The sequence below is a fragment of the Hemitrygon akajei genome, unplaced genomic scaffold (genome assembly GCF_048418815.1).
Source record: "Hemitrygon akajei unplaced genomic scaffold, sHemAka1.3 Scf000060, whole genome shotgun sequence".
In the NCBI taxonomy this organism is placed as follows: domain Eukaryota; kingdom Metazoa; phylum Chordata; class Chondrichthyes; order Myliobatiformes; family Dasyatidae; genus Hemitrygon; species Hemitrygon akajei.
Genome location: NW_027331946.1, coordinates 4,023,353 through 4,046,298, shown reverse-complemented (window position 1 = coordinate 4,046,298; position 22,946 = coordinate 4,023,353). Strand labels below are relative to the sequence as shown.

The 22,946-nt window shown below is 42.4% G+C and overlaps 1 protein-coding gene across 1 annotated transcript in view; it reads right to left on the bottom strand.

Moving 5' to 3' along the window:
* Positions 1–21,925, bottom strand: part of LOC140721717 (uncharacterized) — a 75,693-nt gene extending 53,768 nt beyond the window's left edge. Inside the window, exons 1-2 of the mRNA XM_073036501.1 lie at positions 21,864–21,925; positions 17,377–19,209 (exon numbers count right to left, since the gene is read on the bottom strand). Of these exons, the coding sequence (XP_072892602.1) occupies positions 17,377–18,830 (1,454 nt within the window). The 5' untranslated portion in view covers positions 18,831–19,209; positions 21,864–21,925. The remainder of the gene's footprint in view (positions 1–17,376; positions 19,210–21,863) is intronic.
* Between the last annotated feature and the right edge of the window lie 1,021 nt (positions 21,926–22,946).

Here is a 22,946-nt window from a genome sequence, read left to right as displayed (position 1 = left end):
ATGCACAGTATGGCTTCTTAACCACAGAGGCAACCTACATAGCAGCTTTGAGTGTCCTATGGACTCCGTCCCCAAGATCCCTCTGTTCCTCCACACTGCCAAGAGGCTTACCATTAATACTATATTCTATCATATTAGACCGAAGAAAATGAACCACATCACACTTCTTTGGGTTGAACTCCATTTGCCACTTCTCAGCCCAGGTTTGCAGACTATCAATATCCCCCTGCAACCTAACCCAACCTTTGTGTCATCAGCAAATTTACTAACCCATACCTCCACTTCCTCATCCAGGTCATTTATAAAAGTCACGAAGGGTAGGGGTCCCAGAACCGATCCCGGAAGCAGACCACTGGTCACCGACCTCCATGCAGAATATGACCAGCCTACAACCACTCTTTGTCTTCTGTGAGCAAGCCAGTTCTGGATCCACAAAGCAATGTGCCCTTGGATCCCAGGCCTCCTTACTTTCTCAATAAGCCTTGCATGGGGTACCTTGTTGAAGATCATCTGAAAATCCAAGCAAACAACATACGCTGCCTCTGCTTTATCTATCTTGCCTGTTATTTCCGCAAAGTATTCCAAGAGCTTTGTCAGTCAAGATTTCCTCGAAAGAATCCGGCTGACTTTGGCCTACTTCATCATGTTTCCCCAATTACAGTACCCAAAAAAACACACTCTTAGTACACTCTAACATCTTCCTGACCACTACGGTCAGACTAACTGTCCAATAATTTTCTTTCTTGTGCCCCCTCTCTTCTTAAAGAGTGGAGTGACATTTGCAAATTTCTGGTCCACCAGAACCGTTCCAAAATCTAGTGATTTCTGATAGATCATTACTCATCACTTGAAGAGAAAACTAAGGGGGGAACTTCTTCATTCAGAGGCGGGGAGAGTGTGCACCGAGCTGCCAGAGCAAGTGGCAGGGACGATTGTCATCTTTAAGAGAAGTTTGCTTAGGTCACTGGATGAGAAGCATATGGAGGGCTATGGTCCAGGTGGAAGTTGTTGGAACTCGGAAGATTAATGCTTTAGCACGGACTAGACTGGCCGAATGGCATTTTCCTGTGTTGTAGTGTTTTATGACTCTAATGCCTTCACAATCTCTTCAGCTACCTCTTTCTGAACTCTGCGGTGTCTTATCTACCTTCAGGCCTTTCAGCTTCAAAAAAACCTTCTCTCCTTGGTAAAAGCATGTATCCTCACTTCTGCCCCAGGTACAGCTGAATGTTTGGCATTTATGTAATAAATTTAATGACACAGCTGTAGTGGGTGACTTCAATCTGCAGGAGGATTGGGAAAGTCAGATTGGCGTGAGATCGCAAAAGAGGGGATGTATTGAATGCAAACGAAATGGCTTTTTAGAGCAGCTGATGGTTGAGCCTACTCGGGGAACTGCTATCTTACATTGGGTGTTGTGTAATAACCCAGATCTTATTATGGAGGTTAATGTAAATGAACCATTAGAAGGCAGTGATCATAATATGATTGAATTCCTACTGCAATTTGTGAGGGAGAAGCACAGGTCACATGTGTAGTATCACAAAGGAATGAAAGGGAATTACAGAGGCGTGAGAAAGGTGATTCACCAGGTGGATTGGAGGATGCAGGTGGAGAAGACGCCAGAGCATAAATGGCTGACGTTTCTGGGAATAGTTCATAATGTGCAGGATAGATATGTCCCACAGACGTAGTTCTCAAACAGCGGGGCTAGGCTGTCGTGGCTGACAAAGGAAGTTAAGGACTGTATAAAAGCATATAAGGTAGCAAAAGTGAGTAGTAGGTTGGATAATTGGGTACCTTTTAACATCCAACAACAGGCAAATTTAAAATAAAAGCTGTAAGCGGAAAGGTGAAATATGACAACAAACTATACAATAATATAAACCAGTTATAAAATATACGAAAGGGAGGCGAGAGTTGATATTGGACCACTGGAAAATGATGCTCATTGGGTACAAATGGGGAAGAGATGGTAGATGAATTTGATAGGTACTTTGCATCCGTCTTGTCTGTGGAAGACACTACCAGTGTGCCAGAGATCCGTGAGTGTCAGGGAGCAGGAGTGAGTGCCATTGCTATTACAAAGGAAAACGTGCTAGGCCAACTCAGGTTCTTAAAGTGGATAAGTCACCTGGACCAGATGGACTACATCCCAGAGTCCTGAGAGAGGTTGCTGGAGAGATAACAGATGCACTGGTCATGACACGTCAAGAATCACTTGATAACAGATGAAGTTTTGGGGTACTAGGAGACTAATGATATAATAAGTCAAAGCCAGCATGGGTTCTGTACAGGGAAATCTTGCCTGACAAGTCTGTTACAGATCTTCGAGGAAGTCATAAGCAGGATGGACAAACGAGAGGCGGTGGATATCATTTACTTGGATTTTCAGAAGGCATCTGATAAGGTGTCACACATGAAACTGCTTAACAGGATAAAAATCCGAAGTAATACTGGCATGGATAGAGGAATGGCTGACAGCCAAGAGGCAGCAAGAGGGAATAAAAGGGGCCTTTTCTGGTTGGCCAGCAGTGACTTGTGGTCTTCAGGGGTCAGTATACGGTCCGCTACTTCTCACATGGTTTGTCAGTGATCTGGATATTGGAACTGATGGGGTTGTGTGGCTCAGACTGTGGGAAGAGATTCTCCACATCATCTCACCTACTGACTCACCAGTCAGTTCACACTGCAGTGAGGGACTTCACCTGTTCAGTCTGTGGGAAGAGATTCACTCAGTCATCTAACCTACAGAGACACCAGCAAGTTCACACTGGGGAGAAGCTGTTCACCTGCTCAGACTGTGGGAAGAGATTCACTCAGTCATCTAACCTACAGAGTCACCAGCGGGTTCACACTGGGGAGAAGCTGTTCACCTACTCAGACTGTGGAAAGGGAGTCACCAAATCATCTCACCTAGTGACTCACCAGTCAGTTCACACTGCAGAGAGGGATTTCACCCGCTCAGATTGTGAGAAGGGATTCACTCTGTCATCTAATCTGCTGGCACACAAGTGAGTTCTACTCGGGAGAAGCCGTAGACCTGTGAATGTGGGAAGGCATTCACACGATCATGTCATCTATTAAAACACCAGGGAGTTCACACCACTTAGAGGCCGATCGTCCGCTCAAACTTTGGGAAGAGATTCTCTCAACCCTCTCCACCAAGGCTGCATCATTGTGTTCCCCTGTGGAGAGGCCGTTCAACTGCTGTGAATATGGGAAGGCATTCACTCAGTCATCTAACCTTGTAACACACGACTGGGTTCACACTGGGGGGAAAGTCTCAATAACCTGTAGGCTGGATATTTGTCCATCCCCGTTGATGAATGCAATTTCAAGAGTGACTGAGGGAGTCTAATACAAGAGGGCATGACTTAAGGTTTACAGGGCGCCCATTCAGAACAGAGATGCGAAGAGAATTTTTGAGTCAGAGGGTGGTGAATCTGTGGAATTTGTTGCCACGGGCAGCAGTGGAGGCCAAGTCATTGGGTGTGTTTAAGGCAGAGATTGATAGGTATCTGAGTAGTCAAGTCATCAAAGGTTATGGTGAGAAGGTGGGGGAATGGGACTAAAGGGCAGATTGGATCCACTCATGATGAAATGGTGGAGCAGACTCGATGGGCCAAATGGCCGAATCTGCTCCTTTGTCTTATGGTCTTATGTGATTTTTTTCTCATGTGCTCTTCCTCCTTCTGTCCAAGGTAGTGTTAATCTCAGTGGGTTTGAGTGTAAATAGTCTTTTCTAATCTTGTCATTTCAGTTCTTACTTATCTTTGTAAATTTTACTGATTGAAATGGGACTAAGATATTTTCAGTTAAAAAAGTCAATGTCGGTATTGATGGAAGTGTTTATTGCCTTTGTTGTATTTGTTAACTAGTGAGCTCTGTTCGGCAGTTTTTTAAAGCCTTGAAATAAATTTTGTCAAAGGTTTTCCCTATATTGCACTACTTTCTGTTGCTTTTGCTTGTTGATTTTCCAGATACGTGGTTATCAAGAGTCCCGGTGAAGGGTCATGGCCGGAAATGTTGATTCCCATCCATAGATGCTGCCTGACCTGCTGAGCTTCTCCAGCACTTTGTGTGAATTTCTCTCGATTTCTTGCATCTGCAGGTCTTCCTGTTTCCCAGATATTTATATGTTTAGTGAAATAACAAGCCGGCCGTGGGGTTATGTGGCTCTGTTGGTAAAATATTAAATAAAATCATTAGATAAAAGGTGGCATAGGGTTGGGCAGTGTGGAATCTGTGGGTAGAATTAAGGAACAGCAAATGTACAAAAAAATCCTTGATGGGAATTGTATAGTGACCCCAAAACAGTAGTAAGTATATGGTCCACAAATTACAATGAGAGATAGAAAATGAGTGCCAAACGGGCAATGTTACAATAGTCATGGGGGATTGCCATGCAGGTGATTAGGAAAATCAGGATGGTGTTGGTCTCAAGAGGAGGAATTCCTAGAATGCCTACAAGATGCTTTTTTTTTAGAGCAGCTCGTGGTTGAGCCCACTTGGGGATCAGCTATTCTGGATTGGGTGTTGTAATGAACCGGAATTAATTAGGTCACATGAGTTCAAGGAACCCTTCGGGACAAGTGATCTTAATCTGATCAAATTCACCCCGACATTAGAGAAGGAGAAACTGAAGTCAGATATGAATAAAAAGAGAATTAGAGAGGCCTGAGAGAAAAATTGGTCAAAATTGATTTGGAAAGAACACGGGCAGGGATGAAAACAGAGCAGCAATGGCTGGAATTTCTGGAAGCAATCTGGAAGTGACGGGATATACACATCACAAAGAGGAAGTAGTATTCTAAAGGTAAGGTGACAAAACCGTAGCTGCTAAGAGAAACCAAAGACAACATAAAGACCAAAGAGGGCACAGAACAAAAATTACTAGGCAGTTAGAGAATTGGAAAGTTTTAAAAATGAACAGAATGCAACCAAAACCATTAAGAAGGAATAGATTAGCTAGCCAGTAATATTAAAGAGGATACCATTTTTAATTTCAGGTACATATTGTGTAAAAGAGAGACAGAAATGGATATCAAACCACTGGAGAATGATGCTGGAGAGGGAATAATGGTGTGAGGGTGAAAGGTGATGGCTGATGAACTGAATAAGTATTGTACTCACTCTTATCTGTGGAAGGCACTGGCAGGAATATGAAAGTCCCAAATGTCAGTGGTCAGAATGTGTAAAGTTACGTTATTCGGGAGTAAGTAGAAGGAAAGGCAATGGGCTGTGATTTTTTTTCACTGGAAGGAGAAATCGATATTCATGCCTTCAGGTTGGAGCTACGTAGGTGGAATATGATTTGTTTCTCTTCAACCCTGAGGCTGTCAAGTGGAGCAACTCCAGCCATTGCTATTCTGCCATCATCCCTGCTAGTGTCCCCTTCCAATCAACTTTGGTAAGCTCTTCTCCAGTGCCTCCGTAGTTCCCCTCACTCCACTAATAATGATGCATCTTGTTTTACCTTTCCCCTCTCAAAGTGAAGGGTGAATTCAGTCATGTTATTATCACTGTATCCACATGCTCCCTTTTCCAAAAGCTCCCCAATCAAATTTGGTCCATTCCAGAATTAACTTTTCCCTAGTGGGCACAATTGCAAAGGGAAGGTAGGTCACATCCGGAATTTTCAACTTAGCGGGCGATTTCCTCTGACGTATTGGGAAATCGTGTGCGAGGCTAGTTACAGCAATGGCTTGCCATTGTTGTATTTGCCTTCTGCCGGGTGAGATTTTTTTTTAAGAGATCACCAGCTCTTAACCCAGCACAGATGGGTGCCGGCTGGATTCAAACTCAGGACCTCCCGCCACTGATGCCACTACGCCACCAGCCGGCTACACAATTCCAAGCTGATCTAAAAGGCATCTCATTGGTATTTTCCAAATTCCCTCTCTTGAGATCAAGCACCAACCTAATTTTCACAATCTACCTTCACCCATCACACTCATGGACTATTTGTCTCACTCCCATCGGGGGTAGATACGCAGCGTCCTCACCAGGACTACCAGCCTCTGGGACAGCTACTTTTCCCAAGCAGTAAAGCTGATAAATATCTCTGCCCACTAACCCATACTTCCACAACACCAAACACCTCTACTTTATCATTTCCTGTCTGTCATCTTATATGCAGGCATCCTATGCCGAGCGTCACTTTATGAACATGCAATCAATGCATGCACAGTATATAAGCTGTGGATATATGTTGTTACTATTGTGTTGTGTTGTATTGGAGCCGGAGTAATAATTATTTCGACCTCATTTACACGTGTCTGCTGGAAATGGAATTAAACAACCCTGAATCTTGAAGAAACATTTCAGCAGGCTGCAGCATCACATTTCTGTTTCTCAGCGTTATTGCGACCTGGTGACAATGGAGTCCACAAATCAGGGGGTCCTGTTATTGTGGTAAATCACCATCAAGTGGCAGTGTTGTCCACAAAAGGGAGAGGTTTACAGCGATAAGAAGGGGTGTAGGGGCTGGAAGCCAACTGCAAGTGGATGAAGTGCCAGAGATGCCCCAAACCACTCTCCTCACCACTAGTCAGGGTCCTAAACAGTCCTTCCATATGAGGCAACTTTTCAACATCGTGCTTGTTGGGGTTATCTACTGTTTTCAGTTTTCCAGGTGTGGCCTCCTCGACATTAGTGAGACCCGATGTTCTCTCTGCATTCTGCACTCTGTCCCGATGCGATTCTGCAGATGTTGGAGATGCAGAGTAACAGACACAAAATGTTGGAGGAAGTCAGGAGGTCAGGTAGCTTCTATAGAGGGGATAAAGCAAAACAGAGATTTCCTGCCAAGACCCTTCATCAGGACTGGAAGTGGGATAAGCCGGAATAAGATGGTGCGGGGTGTGGAAAGAGTCCAAGCTGGTAGGTGATAGGTGAAGCCAGATAAGAGTGAAGGTGAGTGGGTGGGCGAGGTGGGAGATGAAGTGAGAGGCTGTGAGGTGGTAGGTGGAAAATGCAAAGGACTGAAAAGAAGGAATCTGATACGATAAGAGAGCGGGCCATGGGACAAAAGGAAGTAAAAGAGGAACCAGAGGGAGACGATCCGCAGTGGGGAAGAGAGAAGTGTGGAGACAGAATGGAGGAGACGGGCCTGTGGGTTGATGAAAAAAAAGGTAGAGGTAGAAGTTAAAGATGTCGATGTTCATGTCATCAGGTTGTAAACTACCCGGATGTAATATGAGTTGTTGCTCCTCCAACCTGACAGTGCCCTCATCATGTTAGTTAAACAATGAACCGGAAGTGAGTGGATTAATAATTGTCCCCCGGGATCACTATTAAATCAATCCTCTCTCACCTTAAACCGGTGCCCTCTGGTTGTTGATTCCACAAAAATGGGGTAAAAGAAAAGTAAACATATAAAACGTACAGCACAATACAGGTCCTTCAGCCCACAAAATTGTGAGGAACATGTCCCGACATTAGAAATTACTGGGCTTACCCATAGCCCTCTATTTTTCTAAGCTCCACGTACCTATCCAGTAGTTTCTTAAAAGACCCTATTGTAGCCGCCTCCACCATCGTTGCCGGCAGCCCATTCCACGCACTCACCACTCTCTGTGTAAAAAACTTACCCTTGACATCTCCTTTGTACCTACTCCCCAGCAACTTAAACCTGTGTCCTCTTGTGGCAACCATTTCAGCCCTGGGAAAAAGCCTCTGACTATCCACACGATCAATGTCTCTCATCATCTTATACACGTCTATCAGGTCACCTCTCATCCTCAGTCGCTCCAAGGAGAAAAGGCCGAGATCACTCAACTGCGCACATTCCCCATTTATGTACACTCATAGTGTGGAACACCTGCATAATGTCACCTCAATCTCCAGCACTTCAAGGTGTGAAGTCCCAACCTGCCCAACCTCTCTCCAGAACTCAGTGCCTCGAGTATCGGCAGCATTCTCGTAAATCTTTTCTGCACTTATTCCAGCTTAGCGTCCTCTTTCCTATAACTGAATACAATAATCCAGACGTGGATACCCTAACAAAATCCTAACCCTAATGCAACCTCACCGGCCTCTTCTTCAGACCATGAGCCATGAGATATCAGACAGGGGCTGGTCAGTCAATCGAGTCTCCTCCGCCATTCGTTCCTGTCCAATTGATTATCTCTCAACCCCATTCTCCTGCCTTCTCCCCATAATCTTTCAACATCCATTTAAAATACACTCAATGACTTGGCCTCTACTCCGTCCGTGGCAATAAATTCTAAAGATTTACCACTCCCTGATTAAAGAAAATCCTCCTCATCTCTGCTCTCAGTGGATGTCCGATACATTGAGGTTGTGACCTGTGGTCCCAGACTCACACAGTATAGTGTTCATCTTCTTCAGAGCCACGCTGTCGAGGCCTTTCAATATTTAATAGGTTTCAATGAGATCCCCTCTCTTTCTTCTATACCAGCGAGTGCAGGGTCAAAGCTATCTAACGCTCCTCATTCGTTAGCCCTTTCGTTGCTGGAATCATTCCCGTAAACGTTCTCCGGACCCGCTCCAGTATGAGCACATCTGTTTTTGCAGGTTGTAAACTGCTCACAATACACGAAGAGCGATCTGACCAATGCGTTTTAAAGCTACAGAGTCACATCCTTGTTCTTATATGCTAACATTACAGTTGTCATCCTTCATCAACACAATCTGCAAGCAAACCTTTAGGTACTCCTGCTCAAGGATTCCCAAGTACTTATGCACCTCTGATTTTTGAATTTTCTCCCATTTATTTATTTTTTCTCTACGCCCTTATTCCTTCCACAATTGTACATGACCGTACATTTGCATACACTGTACATTTCCGTACATTTCATCCACGACTTCGTTGTCCGTTCACCAAACCTATCGAAGTCATTTTGCAGACTGCAGCTTTACTCCAAACTATCTGTCTCTTATCTGTATCAACTGCAACGTTCTGTGGATGCTGGGAATCCAAGCAACACAAACACAAAATGCTGGAGGAACCTAGGAGGCCAGGCAGCTTATATGGGAAATAGTAAACAGTCGACGTTTCGGGCCCAGACCCTTCATCAGGACTGGGGGGAAGAAAAGATGAGACGTCAGAGGAAGAAGTGTGGGGGTGAAAAGGGTAGAAGAAGTGGTCGGTGATAGGTGAAACTGCGAGAGGGGGAGTAGTGAAGGGAAAACTAACTTAGGATTTTATTTCCTTAACGATACTCGAAAAATCATTGCTAACGCCTCCACATCTCTTCAGCCACCTCTTTCAGATCTCTGTGGTGTATACCATCTGATCCAGGGAACCTATTTACCTTCAGACCATCTCTGTTTCCCAAGAACCTTCTCCCGAGTAACGTAACTTCACACATTCAGTCCACTGACCTCTGGTACTTCCATATTCCTGCCGGGGTCTTCGAGAGATATTCAGTTCATCTGCCATCACCTTGCACCCCCAGCCCATTACTACCTCTCCATCATCACTTTTCAGTGGTTTGATATCCGCTTCCGCCTTTCTTTTACAGTACAATTACCTGAAGAAACATTTGGTATCCTCTTTAATATTACCGGCTAGCTCACTTAAGTGTTCCATCATTTCCTTCTTAATTATTTTAGTTGCATTCTGTTGGTTTTTAAAATCTTCCCAATCCTCCAACATACTAGTGATTTTTGCTCTATGCCCTCTCTTTGGTTTTTATGTTTTCTTTGGTTTCTCTTATCAGCCACGGTTTTGTCACCTGAGCTTTAGAATACTACTTCCTCTTTGTGATGCATAGAGATTTGAGGGACGAAGAACATCTCAGACAGAACTGCAGTCAGCTCGACTTCTTCGGTCTGCAGAGAATTCAAGGGAAACCTCTTCACCCACAGAGTGGTGACTATTTGGAACTCATTCACAGGGACAGTGAGAGGTCAACAACAGGGGAGGATTTGAAAGATCTGCTGTGGAACAGAATCACTGGCAGGGTCCAGCCGGCCTGAGTTGACTCTCTGCTGTACACTAGGTGTGTAATAAACTCACTAAGTACCGGAGACAGCGTTTAATATAGAACTGATTTATTTGTCACAGATCTAGTCCCATTAAAAGTGAATATGCAGCACAAGAAACCTCTCTCATGCCCAGTGACCAGGGTGCAGAACTGGGTGTGGTGAGCAGCAGCAATAATTGCAGAGTTCAGCACCGACAGTCACTCTCGAAATTGCATTTAGCAATGGTGATGGACAAATATCCAGCATGCAGCTCATTGAAACTTTCTCCCAGTGTGAACCGGCAGTGTGTGGTAAGTGTAACGCGCTGTAAGGTTTCACTGCTAAAGTAACGGCCTCTCTGTAATGTTTTGCTGCTGAGGTAATGGTTTCTCTGTGGCAGCAATGTTTAGGTTACGACTAGAGGAAATAGGGTTTTCGAGTGTGGGGCTGTGCAATGACAGAAATATTCTTTCTTGTGAGTTTGGAAGAGAGATTTTCACGGTTTTTTGCTGGGGAGAGATGAGAAGACATGAATGGAGAGAGTGGGCCCTTTTTCTATTTTTTCATTTTCTTTACTAATCCTATAGTCAAAGTAAGAATTATAGAGCTGAATCGTTTAATTGCATATTGTGTATCGTTTGTAATTTCAGGGTACTGATCTGTAACATGGGACACATCACACAGCATCCACCCAAATGAGATTTCTGAAGTTTGGCCGGGCTGGGTGGGAGCTATCACCCCGTATATTAAACTGCCAGCTGAAGTGAAAGTTACGTAAGGTTAGATGACTGAGTGGATCGCTTCCCTCAGTCACAGCAGATGAACAACCTCTCCACAGTGTGAACTCAATGATGCACCTTTGGTTGATTTGGCTGGGAAAATCTCCTCCTAAAGTCTGCGCAGGTGATCAGTCTCTACCCAGTGTGAACTCGCTGGTGTCTCAGTAGTTGAGATGACCAAGTGAATCCCTTCCCACACATTGAAGCCTGAGTTATTCTTCTCCGTCCAGTCTACGCCGTAGGCTCTACGTAGCCGCGTACCCGACGCTGCACCCTAGGCTGTACCGTATGCCGTAGCCTAACGCGCACATTCCTAAAAATGTAACTACGCGTCGCAGAGACGCAGACGACAAGAACTGTGATTGGTCCAGCTGGTAGCAGCCAATTTCCTTTTCTTTTTCAATCTTTTTATTAAGTTTCAAATTTAATAAGCATAGCAATAATAGTAATGATATAAAGAGATCGGGATTACATTAATAACGGTTAACATGTAAAAACACCAATTCCAAATGACAAATATAGTTTAACCTCCCAATCTCATAGCAACTAACCATGAAAAAGATATTCTATAAGGGGAAAACACCCTAAACTAGAAAAAAAACACTAAACTAAATAAAAACAAATAGACAAAAATTGGGCTGTCATATCACAATGGCTGAAATTATTATTTGTCATTAACTCCGCTCCTCTATACATGAACAAAACCTTATTACACAAGATTCGGAAAGGGTCAACTTACATCATATGAAAATATTGAATAAATGGTCTCCGAGTCTCTTCAAATTTAACCGAAGGATCCACAGTACCACTCGTTTTTTTTCCAAGTTTAGACATGCTAAGGCTTCGGAAAACCTTTACAATGTAGCAGGGGGATTGGAATCTTTCAAGTAAAATGGGTCTTCTGGCTATTAATGTAACAAATGCAATTAGACGACAAGCTGATGAGGATAGTTGACTACAGTCTATCACTGGTAGTCCAAATATTGCAATAATAGGATGTGGTTGTAAATCAATACGCAGAACTACTGAGATAATATCAAATATATATTTCCAATATTATTTTTAGAAGAGGACAAGACCAGAACATACGTTTCAATGAAGCTACCTCAGAATTACCTCTATCACAGACAGGATTTATATGGCAGTAAAAATGAGCTAACTTACCAGTGGTCATAGGAGCCCTATGAACCACCTTAAATTGTATGAATGCATGTCTGACACAAACTGAGGAAGGAATTTTCTAGTTGAAGAATTTTCTCGCATTTCTGTATATGTAAAGGTATCCGAAGTTCTCTTTCCCACCCATTCTTAATTTTATCAGAAGTATCTAAGCATATTTTCATAATTAAATCATAAATAAATGATAATAAACTCTTCCAATACGGATTTGAACTTTTTTTTTCCGTAACATCAATTTGATGTGATATCGGAACAGAATGTAAAATAACATTCAAAAAGTTTCTAATCTGTAAATATCTGAAAAAGTGTGATCTAGGCAAATTATATTTATTAGAAAACTGTTCAAAAGACATAAAACAATCATTCATAAATAAGTCACGAAAGCTTAATTTTCCGTTTTCCATAAAAGAAAAGCTTGATCAATTTAAATGGTTGAAAGAAAAAAAATAGATATAATAGAACTTGACAGTATATATTTATTCAGTCCAAAAATTTACAAAATTGAAACCATATTCCTATTGTACGTTTAATTATTGGATTTACCATTTGTTTATTCAATTTAGTAAGTGCAAAGGGGAGAAAAGCCCCTAAAATAAAAGGCAATGAAAACACCTGTACAGTCTCACGCTCGAGGTTCATCCATCCTGGACACGGAGTTTCATCCAACTCTTGTGTCCAAAACGTTAAATATCGAATATTAATTGCCCAATAATAAAATCTAGGATCCGCCTTCCTTTTTTGACTTCTGTAAATATTTCTTCCTTAGGCAGGAATTTCTATTCTGCCTTATATATGAAGAAATTTTAGTATCAATAATATCAAAAAGAAAGATTTAGGGATAAAAATTGATATTGCACAAAATAGATACAGAAATTTAGGTAAAATAATCATCTTAATAGCATTAATGTAACCAATCAAGGGTAAGGACAATGGGGACTATTTAGTAAACAATTGTTTAACATGATCAATTAAGGGTCAACATTAACTTTAAATAAATCGTTGAGCTTCTTAGTAATTTTAACACCCAAATAAATAAAATAATCAGCAACCAATCGAAATGATGACTGTCTATACATTGAGACTTGCATATTTAATGGATAAAGCACACTTTTATTAAGATTCAGCTTATAGGCAGAAAAACTACTAAACTGAGCAAGTCGTGTTATTACTGCAGGAATGGATTCCTCTGAATTAGAAATATATAGTGACAGGTCATCTGCATATAGCGATACTTCATGTGTCCCATTCCCATGAGTAACACCAAATATGTTGGGGGAATCACGAATAGCGATGCCAAGGGCTCCAGGCCAATATCTGATGTAAGGGGCTCAAAGGACAGCCTTGTCTAGTACCTTGAAAAAGCCTAAAGAAAGGGGATCTCTGATTATTAGTGAAACAGACGCCAAAGGTATATGATATATCAATTGGATCCAAATATAAATTTTGGGCTAAAATTAGATTTATCAAGTATAGTAAAAAAAAAATTCCCATTCAAGTGTATCAAATGCCTTCTCGGTGTCGAGCAAGATAACACATTTTGGAGTCTTAGATAAAGTTGTGTATACAATGTTCATTAACCTCCAAACATTAAAATGTGAATAATGATTTTTAATAAATCCTGTCTGATCCTCAGAGACAATTTGTGGCAATATCTTCTTCAATCTAATTGCTAATATTTTAGAAAGGATTTTAGATTCCGCATTCAACAAAGATAGAGGTCTGTATGATGCACATTCAGTGAGATCTTTATCATTTTTAGGAATTAAAGAAATAGATGCTTCATAAAAGGATTGTGGTAATTTACCTATAAATAATCTTTAACATTTTTACCTCACCAGGAGAAAGTAAATCAGAAAAAGATTTGAAAAATTCAGCAGTATACCATCCAAACCAGGTGCTTCACCAGAATTCATTGAATAAATTGCTTACTTCCTCTTCAGTAATGTGTCTGACTAATACTAAACGTTCATTAACTGATAATTTCAGAATATTGAATTTCTTTTAAAATTCATACATTATGGTAGAATCATCAGGAAATTCTGATTTGTATAAATTGGTATAAAATTCTTGAAAAGATTTGTTAAATTCACCATGGTCAACTGTCAAAATACCTTCCCGTTTGCAAACCCCATTAATCTGAAGTTTCGCCAAATCACTTTTAATTGGTTACCTAATAATTTTCCCGATTTATTACCATATTTATAAAATTGACTCTTAGTTTTAAGTAACTGATTTTCAATCGGGGATGTTAATAACAAATGATGTTGCATCTGAAGTTCAATTCTCTCTTTATAAAGACTTAAAATGAGAGCAAAAGAATATTTTCTATCAATTTCTTTAATATTATTAACCAATGTACATATTTCATTAAGAATTTGTTTTTTCAGTTCAGCAGAGTATGAGATAATTTGCCCTTGGATATATGTTTTAAAGGTATCGTATAATATCCCACTGAAAATTTCTTCCATTGAGTTAGTTGAAAAGAAAAAGGCAATCTGTTCTTTAATGAAATTAACAAAACTTATGCCCTGAAGTAAAATAGAGTTGAACCACCACTCATCATAGGATTCAGACAACAATTAAAATCTCCACCCATTATTACCATATATTCATTTAAATTGAGAAAAAATACAAAAAAGTGCTTAAAGAATTCAGGATAGTCAGTATTTAGAGCATAAATATTAACCAAAACTAATTTATCATTATAAAGTTAACCAGTGACTAATAGAGATCTACCATATGGGTCTGAAATTGTATTGTAGTGAACAAATGAGTTCCAGGAGTCTAGAAAAAAGAAACACCTTTCTCCTTAGTCAATGAGTGAAACTGTTGGCCTTTCCAATACCTAAAGACGTGCTGATTATCCTCCTTCCTCACATGAGCCTCCTGTGCAAAGATAATCTGAGCATTCAGTCTATGAAAAACTCTAAAAATCTTCTTCCATTTAATTGGATGATTCAAATCATTCGTATTCCATGAAACAAAATTAATAATGCCAAAATAATTAATGATATCAATTTTCCTTAAATAAACAATGTAGTATGTAAAGGGTTAACCATATCGCATAGGAAACTCACGAATCAGGAAGAGGGAAAGTTTAAAGAGGAACCGGAAGTTATGACAATACAGACATTTTTGTAGCTTCAATTCAGCCCAAAAGAAAAATACTAGACTAAAAATAGCCCTATCCCCCACCCACAAAGTCCAAAAACCTGGCCAATAGACAGCCAGAGAACTATCTAAGAACCTCTCTACCCCCATCTCCCCTGAGGGAAAATCTCCAAATTACAAAAAAAAATAAACAAAGCACCCATAGTCAAAAAATTACAAGGAATGTCAAACACATTTCAGAGAAAACAGCCTATTGCAGACCGTTTTAAAAGACAAGGCCTTTAAAAATGACACAAAATACAATCTTAATAATATTTCAAGAAAAAAGAAATAATCAGCAAATCAGAGTCTTAATAATTTTCAAAAGCAAACAATTAAAAATAAAAAAAGTAAAACAATGAAGGTAAAAGAAAGGAACTTTAACATGGAAACATAATAAACTTCTGAACGTCAAAATACAGTATGACTGTAATCAACTCAAGGGCAAAGTTCTAAACTGTCCAAATCTATAAGCTGGTTGTTAACTAATAAACCAGATATACACAGACATAAAGGAATGGTAAATTTCATAGACATCCAAACTCAAATATTGATCTTCAAAACATTAGACATCTGCGTTCAAGCTTAGATCTTCGAGAAATTGTTTTGATTCATCCACACATTTAAACCATTTAAAGGATTTATGAGGCAGAGCAACCCTTAGGTGAAAGGGATATAACAAAGCCGGATGAAGATTCCTCTGATACAATTCTGACATCACCATTTTAAAATGCAATCTTTCTTGCATCACCTCAGGACAACATTCTTCAACATAATGAAACTTAAGATTCTCATGCTCAGTAACTTCATTCTGACAAGCAATCTGAATGAAGTGCTCCTTGGTATTCAGATTGTGACATCGAGGAATTACATGACGCGGTTTTAACCCTTTTGATCGTTTTGGTTTCAGCGCCCGATGTGCGCAGTTGAGCGCAGGAAGAGAAGAAGAAACCTCCGAGCCAAAGACCTCCATTGAGAATTGAGAAAAAACTGAGTAAGATCCCGGCTCTCAACGTCCGCACTGAGTCTATTATTCGCAAATGCAGTCTGGCTTTGACTCTCCAAATCAATAATCTTGACTTTATTCTGCTCCAATGTATGAGTGTCGAAGTTCATTTCATTTCCAAAGAATTCCATTTGTGATACAAGTTTGCCAGCTTTGATAATCGCTGAAATTTGCCACTGCTGTTTTTCGTTCTTCTTTTCAAGTGTTGCCAATCCACCTTCGCTCTCCTTTAACCATACTTCCAAGGTAGTAAATCTTTCATCAAGTTTTTCATCCAAAAGATTCTAGATAGCCGGTAAAGTAAGTGGAAATTTTTTAGGCTGTTCAAAGACATCTTCTTTATTTTCATTTCCATCACCAGTTTCCTTGCCTTCGGCTAATGCCTTTCTTCCTCTGTAAGCCATTTTAGTCGATTAAAATTCAAATTCAAACATATAAAAGTGTTATAAACACTTTGATAAAGATATTAAAGGGGTGGTAAGTAAATTTAAAATGAACGGAGCAAAGCCGGAAAGCAATTCCATTTAGCGCCTCCAAGAGAGTCTTTTGCCCAATGTAGTCTAACGCGCACATTCCCAAAAATGTACCTATGTGTCGTGGCGACACAGACCGCAAGAACTGTGATTGGTCTACTTGGCAGCAGCCAGTTTCCTCCTGTGCATTTCCTGTTGCTTCGAAGTTGGGAAGTGGACCAAATTGAGGAGAGGGTAAGTGAAGAAGTCAGAAAATATGTCCATTTGCTTGACCCTTCGTCGGCACACCATAAAGAATTGAAAATGGCATCAAATTTGTGGAAAGAAATTTCCATAAACATCGGTTTGGTCGTTGTGGAATGCGCAAAGAAATGGAAAAACTTCTCTCTTTTCTGTGCTGCAGTAATTTCAATAAAAGTAACTCTTGTTCAACATCTATTAGCTCCAACTCCAACAAGATGAACTCAGCAGTTGCCATCGTTCCCAACTCCACACGGGTCAATTCAACACAGTAGCATAGAACCCCAACGCCAACTAGCATTTTGGCAGAGCGACGCAGACACACAAACGCACAAGTAGAAATGCTCACAACCGTGTAGTCAACATGCATGGGCTACTGAGTCTGCTATGCCATAGTGCCTACTCAGAGGTATAATTCAGGCTTGAGCAGGTGAATGGCTTCTCCCCAGAGTGAACTCGCTGATGTACCTTCAGTTGGGATGACCGAGTGAATCCCTTCCCACATTCCGAGCAGGTGAAAGGCCGCTCCCCAGTGTGAATTCGCTGATGTACCTTCAGTTGGGATGAGCAGCTGAATCCCTTCCCACAGTCCGAGCAGGTGAACGGCCTCTACCCAGTGTGAACTCGCTGGTGAGCTATTAGGGTGGATGACCGAGTGAATCCCTTCCCACAGACTGAGCAGGTGAACGGCCTCTCCCCAGTGTGAACTCGCTGATGACTCTGTAGGTGGGATGACCGAGTGAATCCCTTCCCACAGTCTGAGCAGGTGAATGGCCTCTCCCCAGTGTGAACTCGCTGATGTATCTTCAGTTGGGATGAGCATGTGAATCCCTTCCCACAGTCTGAGCAGGTGAATGGCCTCGCCCCAGTGTGAACTCGCTGATGTATCTTCAATTGGAATGAGCATGTGAATCCCTTCCCACAGTCTGAGCAGGTGAATGGCCTCTCCCCAGTGTGAACTCGCTGATGTATCTTCAGTTGGGATGAGCATGTGAATCCCTTCCCACAGTCTGAGCAGGTGAACGGCCGCTCCCCAGTGTGAACTCGTTGATGAGCCATTAGGTCAGATGACCGAGTGAATCCCTTCCCACAGTCTGAGCAGGTGAACGGCCTCTCCCCAGTGTGAACTCGCTGGTGAACTATTAGGATGGATGACCGAGTGAATCCCTTCCCACAGACTGAGCAGGTGAACGGCCTCTCCCCAGTGTGAACTCGCTGATGACTCTGTAGGTGGGATGACCGAGTGAATCCCTTCCCACAGTCTGAGCAGGTGAATGGCCTCTCCCCAGTGTGAACTCGCTGATGTATCTTCAGTTGGGATGAGCATGTGAATCCCTTCCCACAGTCTGAGCAGGTGAACGGCCGCTCCCCAGTGTGAACTCGTTGATGTATCTTCAGTTGGAATGAGCATGTGAATCCCTTCCCACAGTCTGAGCAGGTGAACGGCCGCCCCCCAGTGTGAACTCGCTGGTGAGCTATTAGGTTGGATGACTGAGTAAATCCCTTCCCACAGACTGAGCAGGTGAATGGCCTCTCCCCAGTGTGAACTCGCTGATGTATCTTCAGTTGGGATGAGTATGTGAATCCCCTCCCACAGTCTGAGCAGGTGAATGGCCTCTCCCCAGTGTGAACTCGCTGATGTATCTTCAGTTGGGATGAGCATGTGAATCCCTTCCCACAGTCTGAGCAGGTGAACGGCCGCCCCCCAGTGTGAACTCGTTGATGAGCCATTAGGGTGGATGACGTAGTGAATCCCTTCCCACAGTCTGAGCAGGTGAACGGCCTCTGCCCAGTGTGAACTCGCTGGTGAGCTATTAGGTTGGATGACGTAGTGAATCCCTTCCCACAGACTGAGCAGGTGAATGGCCTCTCCCCAGTGTGAACTCGCTGATGTATCTTCAGTTGGGATGAGCATGTGAATCCCCTCCCACAGTCTGAGCAGGTGAATGGCCTCTCCCCAGTGTGAACTCGCTGATGTATCTTCAGTTGGGATGAGCATGTGAATCCCCTCCCACAGTCTGAGCAGGTGAACGGCCGCTCCCCAGTGTGAACTCGTTGATGAGCCATTAGGGTGGATGACTTAGTGAATCCCTTCCCACAGTCTGAGCAGGTGAATGGCCTCTGCCCAGTGTGAACTGACTGGTTTGTCCACAGGAGGAAAGACCGACTGAATCCCTTCTCCCAGTGTGAAATTGCTTATGTCCCTTTAGTTCAAATATCCGTCTGAATTAATTCACACCATCTGAGCAGATGAATGGGAATTGCCTGTTTAAAATGACAGGCGTGCCAGTTGGTCAGATGATAGAGTGAAAACCTCCCCACAGTCTGAGCAGGAAGGATGATCGAGTGAATCCCTTGCTCCACTTCTTAAATATCTGGACAGAGACAGCAAAACTGGCGTGTTGAGTTTTAGATTCCCGTACACAAATTCCCTGTCATTTGTAACCTGTAAAAAGATTAACAAAATGCATCAGTGGCTGCAGGACAACATTTCAGATGAGATCACTTGAGTTGTCAAGCTGGGAACTGAACTGTTACAGTGAGGTTCAACACAAGTTGGAGAGTGAAATCATCATCTAACTGGGCACACTGCTGTTATCTGGAATGACCATCAAACTCTCTGATGTTCTTCCTATCTCTATAAGAGAGGAGCATTTCTGCCATCTCCAATCTGTGTCCTGGCTCAGTTTGGAGAGACATTGATATTATTCCCTGTTCCCACTGAGCTGCATGGGTTCCTGGCCCCACAGTAACTGAAACACTCTCAGTCAAATAGCCAGCAGTGCATTCCACACACCCACCACTCTTTGTGTAAAAGACTTACCCCTGATATCCCCTCGGTATCTATTTCCTTGCACCTTAAAACTCTGCTCCCTCGTGTTAGACATTTCAGCCCTGGGAAAACAAACCTCTGGCTATGAACACGGTCAATGTCCCTCATCATCTTATACACCTAAAAAAGGCTCTAAACATAAACAAGGAAATTATACATAGCTTTGGGAAATTGTTAGAAGTATACAAGATTATGAGGGTATAGATAGGGTAAATGCAAGCAGCTTTTCCCACTGAGGTTGGGTGGGATGTCAACCAGAGGTCATGGGTAAGTGGGGAATGTGAAAATTAAACGGAAACATTTGGAAAAGGTCTTTACTGAAATGACCGTGAGAGTGTGGAATCAGATGCCAACACAAGTGGTGAATATGAGCTCGGTTTCACCATTTAAAAGAAGTTTGGATGGGAGCCTGGATGGTAGGCATATGGATTTGTATAAAAAGGGAACAAAGGTTATCGGGAACCAAATTCAACACAACCACAAACTGTTCCTGCTGCTACCATCCAGGACACAGTACCACAGCAAATGGACCAACAGGCTGCGGTACATCATCTTACAGCAGGCCATCAGACTGATTAATTGATTTCTTTGCTTTCTTGACTGTCCTATATACAAACTAATTATTATAAAACAATTTAAATTACACATTGCACATTTAGATGGTAACGTAATGTAAATATTTCTACTCCTCATCTATATGAAGGATGTATATAATAAAGTCAATTAAATTCAATTCACCCTCTCCACTATCTGTTCTGACATTCTGGCTCCCATTCCCCCTACAACTTACTTTAACCACGTAACCACCCCCCCCCCCACTAACTCTGGCAAGCCTTACCACTAGGATATTAGTCGCCTCTTGATCTGTTCCCCTAACTAACAAATCCCCTATTAGCACTCTGCCAGGGAATTTCCACAACAGCTTCTAAAGTGGTCTTCCTGTTCCTGTGGGGGATGGCCACTAGAGTTCTCTGTGATGCCTATTTAACCTCATTCCCCTTCCTGACTCTCACCCAGTTTCCTGTGCCCTGCACCTCGGGTGTAATTCACCTCCCTGCATGTCATATCTATCAACACCTCCAACTGCCGGATGATCTGGAATTCACCCATTTCAAGTTGCAGCTCATTGAAGTGCAGGGTTACAAGCTGCAGCTGGATGCACATCTTGTAGGTGAGGGCATCAGGGCCACTGGAGGTCACCCCTCCTTCCCTCCAATATTTCCTCTAATTTGTAATAATCAGTCTGCATATACTGTGCATTTTTTACCCAGTGACAAGATGTGCACAGTGAATTTTATATAGAGAGGTATTCATTTTCACAGCGAGCAAATCACTGTCAATAGGAACTTTGATCTCCTCTGGGATCGATCCAGTTCATCTGCACTCTCACACAACCTATGTAGCAGGCCTGTAACAGGTAATGAAGGATTTTCTCACCAAAGTTTTTGCATATTGTCCATATGTGGTTTGCTTGCTAAATTACACTTTAAAAAGTCAGATTTCCAAATATCACTCCACTTCTTCCCACTTGCAAATTTTCCAGCAACTCTTGCATTACCAAAATGCAAACAGGCATCACTAGTTTCTGTATTCTACATAAATATTCCCCCTGAACCCTCCCCCAATGACTGACAGTGTTGAACTCAGTGATGGCAATGGCAATGAATATGAAGGGAAGGGCAGTAGTCTGTCTCACTGGAGTCTGGCACATTTGTGATGTGAAAGCCACTTGTTGCCCAGGGCAAAGGTGTTTGATATCATTATATGCCCAGAGAGAATGGGTCAAAACATGTTCTCACCGGTAGGAAAGTCCAGAGCAAGAGGAGGTAGAACAAGCAACGCACACAAAATGCTGGAGGAACTCAGCAGGCCAGGCAGTATCTGTGGAAAAGAGTACTAATTCTGAGTTCCTTCGGCATTTTGTGTGTGTTGCTTGGATTTCCAGCATCTGCAGATTTTCTCTCGGTAGTGATTGGAGGTAGAACAAGGGCGATTTTCTCAAATGGTGATGTAAAAGATTTTGTTCCCTTTCTCCGAGTTCCTAATCCTTGCATTTAGATAGCTGGAGCTCAGCTCTGTCTGAGAGATCCATCCGTTCCCATTCCCTCATCAGCCGGAAGCTCCCCGGGGCCCGTGTACGGATCGTGGGGCTGAGAGTGAGGGACGAGAGCAGGACTGTCCCGGGATTGCGGACTACGGTGTCCGGATTTCACAGGAATTGTCCTGAAGTCGGTGTTTAAGATAAAAATACAGAGAAACGTTCTTACCTGCTCCCGATATTTCCAAGGCCTTCAGTGTACTGCGCGCATGCGTGTTACTCGGAGACGTCATCAGCGCTGACGCCTGCGCATTTTATCGGTGCTTCAGCGCTGGAGAATTTTTGAACGCAGCGCCTTATGGGTAATCACGGTGCCATTGAACATTTCTGCAAGCACCGGTTCAATGTCTATCCTCTTTTTTTCGTGTATATAGATAGATAGATAGATAGATAGATAGATACTTTATTCATCCCCATGGGGAAATTCAACATTTTTTCCAATGTCCCATACACTTATTGTTGCAAAGCTAATTACATACAATACTTAACTATTTAAATACATTGAATGGTAACTTAAGCTCAGTCCTAACCCCGGCACTTTAACATATCTTACTCCTGGCGGTTGAATTGTAAAGCCGAATGGCATTGGGGAGTAGTGATCTCTTCATCCTGTCTGAGGAGCATTGCATCGATAGCAACCTGTCGCTGAAACTGCTTCTCTGTCTCTGGATGGTGCTATGCAGAGGATGTTCAGGGTTTTCCATGATTGACCGTAGCCTACTCAGCGCCCTTCGCTCTGCTACCGATGTTATACTCTCCAGTTCTGTGCCCACGACAGAGCCCGCCTTCCTTACCAGCTTATTAAGACGTGAGGCGTCCCTCTTCTTAATGCTGCCTCCCCAACACGCCACCACAAAGAAGAGGGCGCTCTCCACAACTGACCTATAGAAAAATCAACAGCTGTTTTAACGCAGAAAGCGGCTCCCATAAACAATATACTCAATATCAAAGTGTATCTAATGCCAAAGTAAAATGCAGGTGTAAAACACAGGAGATTCTGTAGTTGCTGGAAATACAGGGACGCACACATACAACATGCTGTAGGAACTCTGCAGTTCAGGCAGCAACTGAGCATGCGGAGCGGGCTCGGTCTAAACTTTGTCTATTCCTCTCCACATCTACTGCCGGATCGGTTGATTTCCAGCAGTATTTTGCAGAAATTAACCACTTTTTTCTCGGTCTACTAGTTTCCAAATGTTTCTGATCTTTCTTTTGTAGCCATATCCTGCTGGTCTGATTCCTCCTCCGCGTA